General features: G+C 38.3%; 2 protein-coding genes across 2 annotated transcripts; both read right to left on the bottom strand.

Annotated features, from left to right (window-relative positions):
* Positions 1-1458: 1458 nt before the first annotated feature.
* On the bottom strand, positions 1459-5005 carry LOC126605508 (receptor protein kinase CLAVATA1-like). Its single transcript, XM_050272915.1, has 2 exons — positions 2284-5005; positions 1459-2090 (listed from the first exon to the last, which is right to left on the bottom strand). The coding sequence occupies exons 1-2, from the start codon at positions 4844-4846 to the stop codon at positions 1732-1734; spliced, it is 2922 nt and encodes a 973-aa protein (XP_050128872.1). The 5' UTR covers positions 4847-5005; the 3' UTR covers positions 1459-1731.
* A 6044-nt stretch (positions 5006-11049) lies between these two features.
* LOC126603902 (synaptotagmin-2-like) lies at positions 11050-15499 on the bottom strand. Its single transcript, XM_050270922.1, has 12 exons — positions 15053-15499; positions 14856-14954; positions 14698-14748; positions 14461-14584; positions 14075-14193; positions 13792-13893; positions 13130-13204; positions 12860-12936; positions 12534-12780; positions 12080-12430; positions 11444-11575; positions 11050-11364 (listed from the first exon to the last, which is right to left on the bottom strand). The coding sequence occupies exons 1-12, from the start codon at positions 15161-15163 to the stop codon at positions 11233-11235; spliced, it is 1620 nt and encodes a 539-aa protein (XP_050126879.1). The 5' UTR covers positions 15164-15499; the 3' UTR covers positions 11050-11232.
* Positions 15500-19098: the final 3599 nt, after the last annotated feature.

The raw sequence follows: 19098 nt of genomic DNA, 5'->3' as shown, positions 1-19098 counted from the left end.
AAGAAGAAAGGAAAAGGAGGAAGAAGTGATGAAATTGAGGTATAGGGTCTATGCTGATTCTGCTGTCCATCCCATTTGATGTGGTGAATCCTGGGGAATCCTGTGTGGTGGAGAAGATATGGGGAAGAAAGGAATTTTTTTTTTTTAAATTTGATTTAAATAAAGGACAAATAGAAAATGCAATATCAATATTATTTTTATTTAATTTGATGCATTTGGCTGTTGTGAATTTTTATCCAAAAAAATTCCTTTTTTTCATTAGTCATCAAATTTTTTAGTAAAAATAATATAATCCGATCTCTTATCCGATACGGTAATAAACAGATTATAAATAATATGGTCATTAGTACGATACTGCACCAAACACCGATTAATTTAGTCAGTACAGTTCGGTGACAGATTATCCTATCTGACTAAAATAGTCAGTACAGTTCGAGTTGTCAAATGAGGCAACTATTCGAATAAGGCAACACTCACAGTGAGTGAGGTTATGTGGAGTCGAGTGTGATTAAAATACAAAACACTTGATTTTTTTAAAAGTGCCCTAAAATAACATGGTTATAAACGAATACCCGAATTTTTCTCGTATGATAGAAGGGTAATTCAAGCATGTAGACAAATTTAAGAGATAATAGAGAAGAAACAACGAGAGAGAATGCTAACAACTTGTGGTTTCTTAATCTCATCCTTTGCTTCCAAAACACCGGAATCTCTTGGTTCACCGTCAGGAACCTCAATAACCTCGCGCTCTTTAGTTGACACAATGTTTTCCTCGGCGATGTTGATGTTGGAAAGTTCAATAAATCCTAGAAGAAACAGGAAAACATTTAAACAAGTAAAATAAGAGAATGCTATGAACTTTACGCTCATTCCATACTTAACTTTGCTCGTCGAAAGAAAACTATCTTTATTTTCATATGCAATTATGGGATGGATTACTTTGGATCAGCTGTTGATCCAAATCCAAAGTTTATGCCCCGCATATAGGGATTTAAACAGCAGGTGTGTTTCCACCCGTAGACCTATTATGCAATCGAATGTGACGGCCCACAACTACAATTACTCTTGCTCTTGAGCTTCCAAATGCTTACTTCGGAGGGATTAAAGTCGCGTTACCTACTTGTATTAGAGTAGGACAAGGCCTTTACTCTATTCCTTCCTATTTCATATCATACTTGGGAACTACTATCTCTAAGTCCGGAATAGCGGCCTTGGTTCGACTCCCAGCTCGAAACGCTGCCAACTCCTTACGGAGGGTTAAAGTTGTTGACTTGCTAGCTGATAAGTCGAGGCTTCTGAATCTCATCCTCAACAGCCACAGCACTGATATCCTATGGTGATGGAGATGAAGCAGGCGAAGCTCTCCTGATTACAACAATAAATATAGACAACAATTCAGGGAAAATAGAAGCTTAATACAAAATCCTATTGGGGAAATCAAGCAGGCAATAACCAAAATTTAGAACGACATATCATTGTATTAGAAGAATATAAGAGCCGAAAAAACGCTAATTTGTTGGTTCTAACGTAACTACGTAACAACATAGAACTCAAACCCAAAAAGAACAAATAACCAAAATCACATTACATTACAACAACAAAACGTAAAATGAGACATTTACAACGATGAAGCAAAAATCGACTACTTGTTTATCTTTTGCACATAATTATTTCACTTTCGGGTGCTGCGCTTTTATTTACTCAAAAACATTGATCCAGAAGATTATCGAATCAAAGGTTAAGCAGGCTCGGAGTTGGAGCCGCGGGCGGAGGATTGGTGAGCATGTGCACCACTTCCCTCATCGTTGGCCTGGCGGAGCTCTCATCATCTACGCTCATCATGGCAATCTTGAACAGGTGTACCACGCCTGCCAGTGGGTACCCGGAGAGCCTGTGGTCGACCACCGCCAGTACCGACGCTGCATTAGATGGCTGAGAGAGCTCCGATGTTGTCTTCCTCACCCATCTTACTATGTCCACCCCGTCTCCGAATTCTCCCACCGGCTTCCTCCCTGCTATTAACTCCAGCAGCACCACGCCGAAGCTGTACACGTCGCTTTTTTCGTCCACTTTCAATGTGTAGGCGTACTCTGTTCGTACCAACACATGCAAAAAGGTCAGATCACATGCAAACACATTGAAATTGAGTTGGACTGAATTCTTAGTTTGTTGGTTTTTTTTTTTATTAAAACTTTGGTAACCTTCAAAGAAAAATTGGCAATAAATACTTCAATAATTTAATTTCATTGCTCCTGAAAAAAAAACATTTGCCAATTAACATACCTGGGGCAATGTAACCATAGGACCCAGCAACGGAAGACATGCACTCGGACGCCCCAGCATCCTGCAAAAACTTAGCGAGCCCAAAATCCGCAACGTGGGCTTCCAAATCCGAGTCCAGCAAAATATTATTGGACTTAACGTCCCTGTGAATAATCAGCGGCGAACAGTCGTGGTGGAGATAACACAGCCCCTTGGCAGCCTCGACGGCGATCCTGTACCTCCTCTCCCACTGCAAATGCCCCCCTTTCGGCCCATGCAGCAGCTCCCCCAAGCTCCCATTTGGCATGTACTCGTACAGCAGCAGATTCGTGTCCTTGTTCGACACGTACCCCAACAGCCTCACGATATTCCGGTGCCGGATTCTTCCCAGAGTCTTTATCTCGGCCGAGAAACCGTGGTCGTTTCGCCCGGTTCCTCGCCCGACTAACCGTTTGATCGCCACGTCAACGCCGTCCGGCATCGACCCGCGGTACACGATCCCGGCGCCGCCTTTCCCTATGATGTTCTCTTCTTTAAGGCACTCGAGGACGTCCTCTGCTCCGAAATCGAGGCGCTGGAAGGCGGTGAGACGCCACACCAAAGATTTCTGGATTTCACTCTTACTCATCCGGTAAGCCGTTATGAACAAGAATAATAGAATCGTACAGAGTCCGATGACGATAAGAGCGATCTTGGAGGTAGCGAACGGTTTGCGGCTATGGAACGACGGACACTGGACGCGGCGCGGGGAGCAAAGATAGGGGTTTCCCGCAAACGACGTGTCGTTGAAGACCAGAAACTGTCCGCCGGTTGGGAGCCTGCCGACGAAATTGTTGTTGGAGAGGTCGAGAGTCGTGAGGCTCGTCATGGATCTCATTTCGGCGGGAATTTCTCCGGTGAGTTGGTTTCTGGAGAAATTGAGAATGCTCAGGACTTTCAGCTTCGCAATTCCTCTCGGGATTTCGCCAACCAAATTGTTTCCACTGAGATCAACGGACGTCAGGGAGGAACAGCGGGAAATGGACTCTGAAATGTCGCTGCTGAGGTTGTTGGCGCTGATATTGATCTTTGATAGCAACTTTAAATAAAAAATTTCCGTCGGAATTTCACCGGAAAATCTGTTCAACTCCAGGGAAAGAGTTTGCAGACTCTTGAGATTACCAATCGCCGGCGGAATTTTCCCGGAAATGTGATTTCCCGAAAGTGTGAGGATTCCAATATTGCCCCCAGAAATTTGCTGTGGCAATTCGCCGGACAAGAAATTGTCGTTTAGCTCGATCATGATCAAATTGGGCAAACTGAATAGCCCAGCTGGAATCGTCCCGGTGAGTGTGTTCTTCATCATTCGGATTTTCACCAGCGAATTGCACAGCCCGAGTTCCTCGGGAATCGGCCCGAAAAAGTGATTTTCCATTAGAATTGCCGTTTTCAAATTACCTCCTTTGCACAAATCCCGCGGAATCAGCCCGGTGAGGTGGTTTCCGGTGACATCGAGGTCCTTCAGCCTGCCGTTCCGGCCGAGGTTCTCCGGCAGCTCAAATGTGAAGTTGTTCTCCCAAATTTGAAGCACCTCGAGATGAGGAAAATCGCCGACGAACTTTGGAATCGGACCGTAGAGATTGTTCTTGTACAGATTGACCAGCGTGAGGTTCTTGAGCTCCGAGAAGCTCTCAGGTATCTCTCCGGTGAGCTCGTTGATGGAGAGATCCAGAGACATGAGCATGTTCAACGCCGAGAGCTGCGGCGGAATGCTGCCGCTGAGGCGGTTCACCTGCAAAAAAAGAGAGTGCAAGTGTTTCAAAAGGCTGAGAGTGGTGGGGATGGGACCCACGAGGTTGCAGCTGCTCATGTCGAGGACTTGCAGCGAGCTCAGCGACCCCAACTCCGGCGGAATTCCGCCGTCGTAACTGTTATAGTACCCTACGTACATTTCCCTGAGATTCTTCAACCTACTTAAGCTCGCCGGTAACTTTCCGGTGAGCAAATTACCGTTGAGTCCCAAATACTCCAAGCTCTGTATCTCCGAGTAATCCTCGGGAATTTCGCCGGTGATGTAGTTCCCGCCAAGATGGAGGTGCTTGATGTTTTTGAGACTGACGAGCTGAATGGGAAGTGTCCCATTGAAGTTGTTGTTGTAGGCATCGAGGACTTCAAGGTCCGTCATCCCGAGCACGATTTCGCCGGGGAAGCTGCCGCTGAACGCGTTGTTGGAGATGTTCAGATGCTTGAGAGAGGTGAGGTTGGCCATCTCGGCCGGAAGCCTCCCGGTCAAGTTGTCGTCGGTAATTTCGAGGTTGACGAGCTTGTCCAGCAGCCCAATCGCCGCCGGAATCGTGCCGAACAGGGGAATATTCGAAACATTGAGAGAAACGACTCTGGAGTCGCGGTCGCATAAAACACCAGAAAAGAAGCAGTGCGAGGACGAAGAGTTCCAGTCCTCGAGCCCAGAACCTTTGGGGCCGACCATTGCGGCCTTGAGCTTCAACAGCGCATCGAGGTCGCGGTGTCCGCCGCAGGGGGCGGAGCAAAGCAGTAAAACGACGAAACAAAGGGGGAGAATCCGGCGGAGACTGGAGGTTACCATAATCAATTAAGTAATTTTCGTTTTTTCAGTTCTTTGTTTTAGAGGTAGCGTTTACTGGTATATATGCAAATGCCCAATGTGGAGGACAGAATCAGAGACGAAGAAGACGGGAAATTAAAAAAAGGGAAAAATTGGATGAGAGAGAGAGGCTGGCTCCATTTCTTCATAGCTAATAAGCTACGCTTGTAGCTAGCCCTCTATCTGGTAAGACTGGAAGGGCAGTTTGGGTGGTGGGCCCCGCCGTACACTTATCAGTTCACGGTGCGGTTAAACCGATGGTTAAGTCTCTGCGTGTGGAGTGTAATTTCCATATTCGTACTGCTACTGTGCTACAGGTTGGACCGCAGAGGACGGGGAGATTGACGGTGTTAAAGGGGGTTGGTACCCTCTGCGATTCTCAATAGAATAGGTGTGTTTTGACGGCCTGATATGAAGGTCTCGCTCAACCTCACCCTTTTTTTTTTTTTTTTTTGTACGGTTACAGTTAAATTACGTAAATATTTTATATTATTATTATTTTTATCTTATTATTTTTATAAAAAATTAATATTATTTAACTGTAATCGCACAAAATAAAAAAAAACATGAGTATATAAGAAGTGGGAGAGCGAAGAAGCCGGGTTCCTCGCTCAATGCCAGAAAATACTTGATAATGTTACTGGCGGTCGCAGAGCTGTCTAATCTCTGCTCTCTCGCGTCAGTTCCCTCTCTTCTTACTTTGACGTCCTTAATCTCATTAATCCCGCCATTATCCTAATTTAAATATATTTTTCTTTTCAAGCGGCCAGCTCGTCGGATCAAGTGACTGTCCGACTATGCATTGTCCTCTCTTATTCTTTGTCTTTGTCCCGTTTGTTTCCCTTTAAAATTGTTTAAAAAGAGCAGACAGAGATTATTCTCGGACAAATTTTTACATCAAAGGAGACGAACATAGGGTAAGATAGGACCAAAAATACAAAAATTATTACTTTTGTTATGAAAGTTGCTGTATGAATAATGTCGTCTGAGGCAAAGTTGACACGTCTCTGCGGTCTTTTAATTTGTTTGGAATTTAGCGTTATATATGTGTTTCGATTATGGGCCAGTGATCAGAACCGAAGGTCGATGTGGATGCTACCTTTCTAAGAAATGAGGATCCGAATGGGCTTGGGGCAATGCTGGGCCCAGATTAAAGACTGTCCGTGTCTTTTCCTAGACGGTCAAATTACCCTCTGACTCCGTTTGTCAGTGAGCTAAAAGTCCACTCTTTCTCCGTCTCTCCTCCTTTCGTTTATTTGCCCAATATCGATGGATACTTCTGCCATGGGCCCCAGCGATCCACCTTCAAATTTTTGTCAGTGAGCTAAAATGTATAAAATTACTATTTTGCCATCCTTTTTTTGGCAAGAGTGCGTCTCAAAAGTGAGATCAAAATTGAAAAAAAAGTGGCAAAAATTTGACAATAAGGGTTTTCTTAATATATAGTATAGATTATTACCAAATATGTTAACAGTAAAATAGTATTTATTTTCATTTGTAATTAAGATGCCTTAAATTCGTTTTGCATGAATATTAATGATGTATTATTATATCTGACTCTAATAATAGTGATATCTACACACCTATTTTTACCTCTCACTCATCTTTTTTAGTTTTATCCATTAATCTACTTTAATTCATTCAATTCCACAATCGAAAATCAAGAATGGCATGAGAGAGATAAAAAATGACTATGTGGATGGTACTATCCTACCCCAATAAGTGTGTAGCCTATTGTGTGCCTACCTCAATTCTCCTTTCCCTTTGAATATATTATCCTTTCCTCTTCAACATAACTACGCTTTTAGGTAAATCCTCGTATGTAACAGAACCAACATAAAATTGTATGAAAGCAAAATTTACCCAAATTTTACCCACAAGCTCTCGCTTTGATTCCAAACCATCAAATGAGTGTGCGAGGAACAAAACGAGTCCCCTCGTAGACTTTTTTTGCAAAAATACTTGGTTGTGGACTTTGTAAGAAAGTAGGCTTTTAGGGATATGGACCTCTTTTTGATGATACGATGCCAAAAACGAAAGTGATGTTACTGTGAGAATTGGGGTGGGGATGTTTTGATAGCCTCACAAATTGTCACAACAAGGACGGCAGCATCGATTCTTTGTCATTTGATCCAAGCTCATTTTTCTTCCACTAGTGTTTTGGTAACACGTTCATGTTAGTGGATGAATTCTCAATTGCAAGATTCTATAAGTTCTGTGTTGGAGAATAAAGATGGTTATTTTAGTATCAATAATGTCACTTATATTAATATTATGATTATTATTGTGTTTAGAAAAATTAAAACTTTTTAGGATGGTTTTAAAAAGTAGGGGAATTTTGTTCTTGATTGTAGGACGTTACGTAGTTTTGAATGGTAGGGACTGATTTATAAGTTAATATTCGTTTTCCTTTACTACTAAAGTACAATGGTTATATTCTTTCTCAGCCTCAACGAAGGGACTCAATCCATTTGACTTGTAGTTTTGTAGCATAAAAAATCATGCTTATTTTTGGACCAGGAAATAGTGGTATAGTTTGCCGTATTTTTTTTTTTTTTAACAAACGATATCATCGACACTAAGGGAATGGAGATGTGGGCCAAGTCTCATTATAACCTAATCATAATAACAAATGATATCATCAACATTAAGGGAGTGGAGGTGTGGGCCAAGTCTCATTATAGCCTAACCATAATAATATGGTTCAAATTCGCCTTTGGCAAGAATCGAACCTAAAACCTCTTACTTATAAGTGAAGATAAATATCACTAGATCGTAATCATAGGTGGCATGGTATGCCGTTTTAAGTTATAGGTGTCCATCTTATTGAGAGAATTCGTGTTCAACAAGTTATATATATATATATATATATATATATATATGTATATGTATGTATGTATGTGTATGTATATATGTATGTATGTTTGTGGTCATAACGAGAGATTCTAACATAAAAGTGTAATATACGAGAGTACCATTAATACGGTGATCAACTCTTGTTGTACTAAAGAATTACCTATCTGGTCTTTGGGTTACATGACCTAAAATGATACAGCTAATAACATGGCAAATATTATCTCAAACTCCTTATGCACTTGGAATATGGGGGATTGTAACATGCAATGTGAGGGATGCTAATACGGTGATCAATTTTCGTTTGTATTCCAAAATTATTTTTACAACTTTTATCACGTGACTAAAAAGATATAGCGTATGCACAATAAATTTTTTCACTTCTTCACGTAACATATTCAAATAGGGGTGTGATATCCATACACCACTTTTTACTTCTCCCACACCTTTTGGTTTTCGGCCGTCGGATCGTATGAATTGAAAAAGATCAACGGACATAAATTAACAAAGAGTGCGTGAGAAGTAAAAAAAGATGTGTGGATAGCACACCCATTCAAATATAGCCTATGACACGGTAGATTTTCTCTTTATCTCCTAATGTCATGTAATGACCAGCTATATTAACTTTTTGAACAATATCTATCTAAAAGTTAAATTTGTATTAAATAATAAAGAAGTAAACTAAGCCTCACAATAAGATAGAGATAATATGATTAAATTCATCTTTAACGATAATTGAACTAAAATCTTTTATTTATAAGTAAAAAAAAAATATTATTGAATTGTAATAGTAAGCGTCAAATAGTCAATATTATTGGAAGCGATGCTAGCTAAAATAATATATATATTATTTGTCTCATAAAAAAAATCCGATAGGGTGAAAAGACCGGTTTTTGAACCACATTTCAGACTTTTGAGTATTGCAGTTGGAACTGGAATAGGCGCGCTTGTTTACTTTTAGTGCATACAAAAACACACGCACATGCTTTTGCCTTTGGGAGTTGGGTCCAAACTCCAAAGAACCTTCATATTTGTCTCTCTTTCTTTCCTTTTCTTTTTTTTTTCTTTTTTTTTTGAGCTTTTCCCATTCAAATCATTGAGATTTAAAAGTAAATCCATTTATGCACACATTTGTTTATTCTTAATTATTTTTGTTTCATTAATTTTAAAATAACACATGAACAAGTTCACAATTATTTTGACATGGAGGCTACTAATATAAGTAAACGTGCAGAGAGCATACACAATTTTATACTATAAACCGAAAACATTATAATAAGAGCAAACACACGCTTCATATAAGTTTTAGATAAGCATTAGTTAGAAGAAAGCGTTTGTATTTTGGAAAGTCATAATGTTATTTATACATTTATTTTTACTTTTTATCTATGTTAATTTTTATCTACTAATTTTCTTTAATTTATTAGTTACCATGGTCAAAATTTGAAAAATGATATGAAAAGTAAAAAAAATAAATGAATATATAGAATCGGTGAAAAAGGATCCACGACATATCTTTTTCTTGAAAATCCTAAGGATCTCGTGATCTTGACCGTTCATCGTACATCAGGTATTATTTATATTATATTTTTTATTTTTAATTTTAAAATAATTTCTAATCATACGATATACGATCACAAAATTCCTAGAATCTCGGTAGAAGGATCCGGCGATGATCCTTTTTCCCCGGTGAAAGCATATGCCCATGCCTATTCTCGCCTGCTGAATCAAATAGATAGATGGATGGACGGATGGACGGATGGACGGCTGGATATAGATGGCATCAGGCTGTCCTTGAAAGATCAAACTTGAAAAGGACCAAACTTTTCAACTTTCAAGACAGCAAATGATGAACAGCAAATGATGAAGATGATGACTTATTGTCACCACCAGTATCTTTCAGCGTGTTCGGCGTTCAATCTAATAGAGTGTAAACTCCGCAAATGGTCACATCAGATTAAAACGGATCCAGAATATGGGTCTGAAATGGGGCCTTTTTTCGACGCTGAATCCTAACCATAAAGGCCCGAGCAAGGCAAAGGAAGACAAAGTCCAAATATTTCTATTGCCCAACCCAGCAGGTTTACATCGTGCTCCCGATTTTTAAGTCAAAATTTAACCAAAAAGGTCTATAATATTATTTTAACAATCTCCTATAAAATTCCAACGGAGTCTTTAAAATATTTTCAAACGTATTAATACTAGGAGCTCCTTTCTTATTCCCTAGAAATTTCGCTATCTTAGAAGAATGACAAGAGTGATTGGAGATGAAAATTTTCAACTTCTCCCTACCTTTTTGTCAAGGAGCTCATTTGGGTAGCTTGTTGGAGATGCGCTTATGTATGGGTGGATATACAAATGTTTGGACTCGTGGGTTCAGACCGTATTACCCGGCTTGATGTAAGACATTTTCACTTTTACCTTCAATTTTCAAAACAATCTGAGTTGGACCCAACTTGTGTAAAATCAGTTGACCGTATAAGAGTTGTCTTAGCACTTGTTATTTTATTTTAGGGATGTGATATCCACACCCCTTTTTACTTCTCTCACGTCCTTTTAATTTTCGACCGTCGGATCAGATGAATTGAAGAAGATCAAATAACAGAAATTAACAAGGGATGTGGGAGAAGTAAAAAGGGATGTGTGGATAGCACATCCCTTATTTTATTTTATTAGTAGTCGACAATGGAGCCCATAATTCCATATCTATCTAACACCAAGAAGTAAAACAACAATCCTACCATTTCCTTTAGAACATTTGTTGGTATTGGCTTTATTAGACGTAAGTCTTTTATGATAGAAACACATAGAAATTATTTTATATTGTTGTTTTGTTCTACGACATGATTAAAAACGGATCCGTTCAACCCATAGGAATCGAGCCGTATTAAACGGATTCAAATTTGCCTGTTCCACTAATAAAATAATATTAACTTGCGACAATCTCGTCCCCAATTCTAGCAATGCGTTGTTGGTTAGCTCGTTTTGAAATATCGTTACAGTGGCATATATCCCGAGTCTAGGAAAGTATTCCCAAGGATGCATGAAATGAAAGTAAAAAAGTATTCCTAAGAATAAGTGAAAGTTAAAAGGAGACGATAGTCTGAAATAAGGGATTTCATCACCCATAATCGCGTTGTTAATTTGGAATATCGCGAGAGTTGCATGCATATCGATGGTAGGCAAGTCCTCCCTAAGAAAGCATGAAAGTTGAAGAGCGGATTGATCTCAAACAAGAAACATATCCGTCGATAGCAAATTCTGGATCTCGGGTTCAAGGGCACCACCTGAATTATCTTGGTACGGTAAAATCAATAGCAAAAACAAGAGGGTGAAATCAAAAGGAGCAAATAACACAAGGCGTGATCCGAAACGAATCGGAGTTTACAAAAAAAAATCTTAAACTTGGAAAGACAAACTGTCAACTCTAGCAAACATATACCAATTGTACAATGAAACCTAGAAAACCTTGGACGGTTATTCCCCATTTCTAGAGTCTTTTACTGCAATACCCTTCAAGAAGATGTTCTCCATTGCAGCTCGAGTTGAAGCCGTCCATTCTTCGAGTCTATCAAATGGTATTTTTCATTGATTCTTCTGTTGCTAACAACATCCGCCAAGCTTATATCCACGTATCCAAGAGTTTCCTGATTGGAAGGAAATACGCTACAGGGTTATTTCAAAATCGCAAATCTAAATAAGTTGAAGGTGTTTCAGTTGTGTTACCTTGGGATGCAACAGCCCCATCCTTGAGGAGTGGCTAACCACTTCAACATGAAGCCTCTCATTTTTCGGTGGCTCTTCCAAAATAAACTGAAACTCCTCGTCCCATCTTGGATCCCGATTTTTCTTGACAAGCTGTGTCAGTTCCCAATGAGATTGTAAGTAAACATACAAAACGTTTATAGCAAAGTAAAACTTTGAAATTCCAAAATCGAACAAAATGATCGGCATTCAATCGTTTCTTATTGTATCAGCATCATGGAGGGAAACCCATGCCATGACACTTGTATAACAGTCCCGGGAACAACTTCGTCTATTCTCACAAGTTCATTGTATCCAACACATGCATCAGCACCAATAAAGTGATTTCTTTTATAAATAAAGAAAACAGGATTTTACCATTTCTTCTCATTTTCAACTAAAAACTCAGACTGCAAGACTCTTCGACTAAAAAAGAAAAAAGAATGCAAGAGTCAACCTGTTTAAAGTGGGTAACCCTACAAATCAAATTTTCACATACGACTGCGACATAATGCCTCCTTTCCTTGCTATGAGTCTTAGCATGGAGTAACTATAATTTATAAACAATAAGAGGAAAGACAGCAAAAGGACAAGGACAACAACGAGGGACTTATGTACCTTGGTTCTTTTTTCTTCCCCTCTGAAAAGTATGCGCACTTGTGGGTTAGTGTGGTGCTTTCCTTCCACATCTTCAGCTTCGTGGACGATAATTACAAGCACACCACCAGTTGCAGGTGTTCCTTCAGGAGCCTTTACTATAGTTTTTGGATCTTCGTCATCTTTAGGCATCTCATCCTCCGTAAAGGGTTTATAGATCAATTCCACAACAAGCTGTCCACGTGATTTCTCATTTTGAGCATCATTCGGGTCCATGTTCTTCAGCACTTCAAGAGTCATAACTTTAGGCTCTTCAGGCGTAAGTTCTTTCAGTGGAATGACATTCATACCCATCTTGTCATGTTTGCCAATCTAAGAAAAATTAAACCCACATTATTATACACGTACAGAAATAAAATCACGCCAAAAAAAAGCCTATCTACTTTCTCTCACAAGTCCAAACAAAGAATCATACCTTTTCCCAATCATAAACCATAAATTCTAATGCTTGAGTCTCCGGGTCTCTGACAACGAAATTAAACTCTTCATTCCATTCAGGGTTCAAAGTGCCATGTTTCACAGTTGTTTTCTTTGAAGGAAGCTTGTCCTCAGTGAGCTTGATTTTCACATATGGATCTGCTCCTCCTAGTAAATCTTTCTTTTTAAGCTTCATTGCTTTAAGAACTTTTATATGCAAAATCCCAACAGGCTTCCTCATGGCCCTGACAGAATTAAACAAAATTATTAGGTCACAACAACCAACTTAAACAATTACTCGAAACGAAACACCATGACACATACATTGTGGGATCCATGATTTGTACTTCTAGGGCTTTGGGCCATAGGTACATGTTTGCCACTTGTTCTTTAATAAGCTCCTGATGAATCAAAACATAATAAAAAAAGTAAGCAAGATGGCGTTGAGAAATTCAAGTTTCAAGTAGGATATTCCATAAATAAGTAATCGATGAATCTTGTTATAACATATATGCTAATCATCCTTATACACATATATGATGGAAACACCAATCAAATCACTCTTTAACATATGCAAAAGGTAAGAGATACTACCTGGACAAACCTATACAGGCCAGGAATAGCCATAGCATCTGCTCCAAGCAGTTTTAATCCAAAGTCAACATGTGGCTGCAAATAAGTAATAAGATAGCTGAGAAGGGAAAAAAGAAAGGAAAACGCAATGAAAGTAAGGAGACAAGGAAGATGTGGCACATTATAGACACCACAACAGAATCATAATTCTGGAGGTTGTCTATTGGGGGGGCGATCATGGACATCATCTAATCCCAGTATACATCTCAAATAGTCATAAGGTCGTACCCAGTGCACAAGGCTCTCGCTTTACGCAGGGTCTGGGAGAGGTGAATGTCGGCTAGCCTTACCCCCATTAATGGAGAGGTTGCTCCCAAGTCTCGAACCCGAGACCTACCGCTCATGGGCGAAGGCACTTGCCATCGCACCAAGTGCGACCTCTACATCTCAAATAGTCATAATTACAAAAATTGAGCCTTATTCAATTAAATTGAGGTCATATAGGATCAACATCTGAAAATGACATTAAATATAACACATTTGCAACTCTGGATTGTCTGGTACCAGAATACCAAAACAAAGTAGTTAAATAAACATATCATGTCCCTGACTACCAACTAGTTTTCTGCTGTAAGACGATGATCAAGCATGTAAGCAATAAGAAAATGGAATCAGTACCATACCTTCTCCATAAGAGAGACAAAGATTTTTGAAAAACAAGGAAAGGCTGAAACCAAAGGCTTCAGGGTGATACGTGGACAAGCAAACACTTGCAAATCAACCACCTGAAACAATCCAAAGCATCAGTGCACCATTCAAATCCAGTAATAAGTCTCTTGTCGTAACTTTTATTCCAAGCATTGATTCATGTGCGTCTGTGCATGAGATAGGCAGACGACCACGTGGGGAAGAGCGTGTGCAAACATACCCAACTTTAAAAAATACTAGTTCCTTCATGAAACGCACCTGAACCGTGGCTTTCAAACCAAATGCTTTAGCTGAAACAAGGATGTTAGGATTGCCTGCCCACTTCAGTTGTAGCTCCATTATCAATTCCTTCTCACCGGTAACATACACTTTAATTCCTGCCATATACAGAAAAACAAGAAATGAGGACTCCGCACAAGTATTGCATAGCAGGGGAAAACAGAACAAGGTTTAAAATAAGATAAGACGGAAATTTTAAGGCGGATATCATCTTGTTCACGGTATACCATGTCAAGAAATTAACAGAAACAACAAACAGTAAAAATTGATAAGTAGCATATAACCGATGGGTGGAATCATGAAAACAGAATGCAGCTGCAAAATTGTGTGCGTGTAAGTGGGAAAGTAAAGAGGATCAACTCAACCTTGAAAAGTTGGCGGTAGGGTGCCCAAGGAAAGAGCTTCAAACTCGACGGAGTCAATTTTGTATTTCGGAATTTGCTCAGCAATAATGGGTTTTGCTATGGTCCTCGCAGTTTTGCAAATTGCCTAAAAACAAATTCACCATCAATACTCGGTACAAAAACGAGTAAGAGAGAGTCAACCAAGCAAAACACCCCCGGAAAATATATCCAAGTACTGTTATAATAGGTATGCATTACCTTGTCGAGGTAAGGCCACATGAGCTCAATAAATTTGTTAAGCCAGTCAACCTTCACATAAACAAAAATTACGATAAGCTTCTCTTGCGGCATTAGGTTATAACACCAACACAAGATAAACAATTTGCGAAAACTAAAATTTGGAAAATTGAACATACACGATCATAGTCTGGATTTTTCACCCACATGGGTATCTCCGGAAGCAGCCTCTGCAGAGTTTTCGAATCTTGCTCGACCAATGGACGAATTGCAGGATTCTGGGTTCATTACAAATCAACAAAAATGATAATTACAATTATAATTCAACCAAATTAAAAGCAAAACTAGCAATGAAAAAGGAAGAAACAAAAGGAACCTTGACATCAGTTGGCTGGAAGTAGATGAAGAGGTAATACCCGATCACAAGCCCAATTGAAGTTCCAACTCCAAAACCCACAAAACCCAAGATCGCACTCAGAATACCCATCTCAAATCGGCCCTCGGAATCTCAGACCGCCCCAAAATGCCACTCTATTACACAAGAACAACACAGTCAAAACCGAGTACGATCCAAAAACACCTCTCGAATTTCACTCCTTCCCTTTCCTACACACCAATACTACTACAACACAAACCCAGCCAAAAAAAAAAAAAAACCGTAAAGATTGGAGTAGGAGTAGAAGTGGGGACGACGACCATGCTTATCTGAAGGAAGGAGAAGGGAGCATTAAAGGAAAAGGCTGGTGGGGTTTCTCATTTCTTTCGAGTGTCGGTAACGGCTAAGCGGTTTATTGGCTCTCTCTCTCTCTCTCTCTCATCTGTCCAGATTTTTACAGCGTTACGGGATTGTGGGGAAAAAAAATCATAAATTCACGGAATTAAAACGGAGATAATGATTGGTTTCTATTTTGGGCTTTTGTCTTTCTCCCTCTTTATTATTTTTTGACTTTTTTTTAATGTTACTGTTACGGTCATGGTACTTGCTTTTCTTTATATTTCGAGATATTTTTTGCTCAGGAATTTTAGAATGGCATTCTGTTTGAGGATCAAGCATACGGCTCATCATGAGCATGAAATATCTGTGACATTTTTTTCAGTCGGCTATGCTTTAGATTTAAATACGAAAGCATTTGATAAACTATAGTCTTAAAAGTATTTTTAGCAATAAAAGAGACGCGGTCGACATTGTTAATATAAAAATTGCATTGGTTGGTATTGTTCACTAATAGTCTCTTATAAAAAAATATCATTTTTGAAAAGTATAGATAAAACTGCTTCTACTTTTTACAGTCGTACATCTATGATTTTGAATAAAAGCATTTTTTTTCATTTACCAATTGAATTGGCTTGGATTGGTAATATATTGCTTGTAATAAAAAAAATATTAACATCCCAAAATATAAGAATAAATAACAAAAAGAAAAGTAGGTGTGGATCAAGCATAGTGCTTTCCACGATTATCCCCCTTTATGAATTATTATTGGTTGTATTTCCAATATTATTTTGATGAAATAATCAAAAACATGATTCACTTTAAAGAGTTAGGTAGGTTCACAAAAAACTTGTGTGTTGGGGCGTAAAAATTACTTTAGTTGTATGATACATCTTTAGACGGGCATAACCTACTTTCTATTTTAGTTCCTTACATCCTACTTCGGAATAATATTACTTATGTAAGAATCGTTCTGATCAAAACTCTGAAATTTCACTTGTAATATTTTAGTCCATAGTTTAGTCTGACACTATATTAAAACTTCCATATTCTTATATTGTCTAGTCTAAGTTAAGCTAGTTCAGTTTAGTCCCTGAAACTAGTTCAGTCTTCTGATCAAAACTCCAAAATTTCTCTCGTAATATTTTAGTCCATAGTTTAGTTTGACACTGTACCAAATACTTTATTATTCTTATACTGTCTAGTTTAAGCTAAGGCAGTCCAGTTTAGTTCCTGAAACTAATCAAATCTAAGATAGTTCGATGCAACAAACGCACTCATAGGATGAAAGAAATGGTTTCCAACATCTTTCCTAAAGTTATGTTGCAGGTATCTTTGTGTGGTAGCACTTGAAGATTATTGTTGAAATGTCAAAGTTTTTACTTCCGACTTGTGCCTCTTGATATTTTGATGTCAAAAACACACTTTTGATTTGTGGTCACAATTATTGTGGTTTCCAATAAACCCATGGAAAACGACCTTTCGGCCGACTACAATCGTTTTAATTTAAATCATAATTAAAAGTTTTCATAAAAAAAACAAAAAAAAAACAAAAAAAGTATTAATTCTTCAAAAAAGTTGAAATAAAGTTCCAAACGTGAAAGACAGGTTTTCTTGTTGTCCCTTTTATATAACCGAAATATAAATAAAAACAAAAAGTTAAAAAGTCTTTCTCCTTAATCTGTTGGATATTTAGATATTTAAGGTCACTATTAATTTGTCCCAAATGCTATCAAACTCACTACAATTAATTATTCACATATCTGTACGAGTCGAGCATAAAACCTCTTATAGTCAAGTGCGACTTTAGATAACGCTTAAGACCAATTGAAGTGGGGGTGGTACTCTGTGACTTGACAAAAATTTTATGGTATGTTTATCTAAGTTTTTTCTACATGTCCCTTCCCCCTTTTTAGCTGAAGCTTTAGCAGTGAGGGAGGGTATTGCTTTGGCGTCTTCCAAGGATTTTCATAACATTGTTAATGAGAGTGATTCGTTCTAGATCATCCAAGCTCTATGCTCTTCCTCGTTGGACCTCTCCCTTATTGGTCGAGGATTCTAGATAGATTTCTTCAGGGATCACTGGAGTTTGTTTTACCCATATCAGGTGCCAAGCAACTCACCGACTTGCCTGCTACAGTCTCTCGTCCAACAACCCTGGTCTTTGGTTTGAAGAACTACCGAATTTTATTTTAAATGTTTTATTCGAAGACTGTTTGAGCTCTGATTGCTCCTTTCGTAGTAATCCTCTTTCCTCTCATCAATATATATATCGCCTCTGTTAAAAAAAAACTTAAAAAGAAAAAAAAAAGAAAAAAAAGACCAATTGAAACATCAAATTTCATATTTGGAAGGATGTCACAACTTTGAGAAACAAAAGAGGCCATCTCCATGGTGGGAAACAGTCGCACATTTGGACCCCAATGACAAGTTGCGCAATGATAAGAGTTGACAATAGTTGGGTTTTGGTGAGCCTTAAAATTCTGGGTTAGAGCACGGAAATATACCCAATTGAAAAATTAAAAGTGGGCTCAATGAGTGGACTGGGCTCATAATATATTACCTTAAAAATTGTTATAAAAGACATTCTCACAATCTTAATATGTGCACGGGAGTAAGATTATCTTTCATCTTTTTTTTCTTTTACTTCTATTTGAACGGTCACAGTTAATTCACATTAATATCTTATATTAATTTTATATAAAAATAGAAAGACAAAATAGAGAATGCAAGAGGAGGGGAGGGAAATGAATGGAAAGAGGAGGGGAGAAAATCTTAGTCCGACGTTAACATGATGCATTGAGAAAATCTCATTTTTCCTCGTTTGTAGTGTAAAATCATCGACGCTTAGACGTTAAAGTTTTGGCCTTGAATTTGATTAATCGCATACATTTTAATGTTTAAGTATCAAATTCTAGATGGAACTTAAAGCCTAAAGTAAAACTCTAAACAACAATAATATATCCGAAAACTCAACTTTGGTAAATAAACATAATCAGATTTGGAAAAAAAAAAAAACGAGTTGAAGTTAAAGTTTTATGAAGTTAATAAGTCTTTAAAATACCATAAATCGTGAACACAGAATTTCCGTATGTTCATATGCTCATATCTCATAGTCTCGTGTGATGTCAATTGCGCATAGTGTCTAAAAGAAAATACCGTCATCACAATGGAGTATGATTCTCTCATCTCTTTTTTCTCATCTCCTTTCCTTCCTTCCTATTTGAACGGTTATAGTTAAGCCATATCAACATCTTATATTAATTTTTTATAGCAAGAGAAAAACAAAATAAGAGATTGTGAAAGGAGGGGATGAAAGGTGATGGAAAAATGAGGGAAGAAAATCCTAGTCTCATCACAATCTGGATCCTATATTTGAAAAGAATCCGGATCCTCTTTGTGAAGATCTAAAGGATTTGTGAATTTATATCTGTTCATTATACATCGTGCTGTTAAAGATTATTTTAAATATTTTTTTAGGGCATCAAAATTCTCATAAAAAATATCCGAAGAGAATCCTGTTGGCTTTGAAAGGGGGTTAAAAACACATTATTATTTATTATTTATTTTTAAGTGAGAAGTTTGGAGTTGACCATTCTTTTAGGGCACCGACCGTTTGGTTTGTAGTTGATGATGATGATGATCCTTTATGTCATGAGTCAGCAACACATATTTTACTTTTTATTTGCGCCAACTTTTGTCAACATTAA

Source organism: Malus sylvestris, chromosome 15, assembly GCF_916048215.2.
Source record: "Malus sylvestris chromosome 15, drMalSylv7.2, whole genome shotgun sequence".
NCBI lineage: Eukaryota > Viridiplantae > Streptophyta > Magnoliopsida > Rosales > Rosaceae > Malus > Malus sylvestris.
This window is presented reverse-complemented; position numbering and strand designations above follow the sequence as displayed.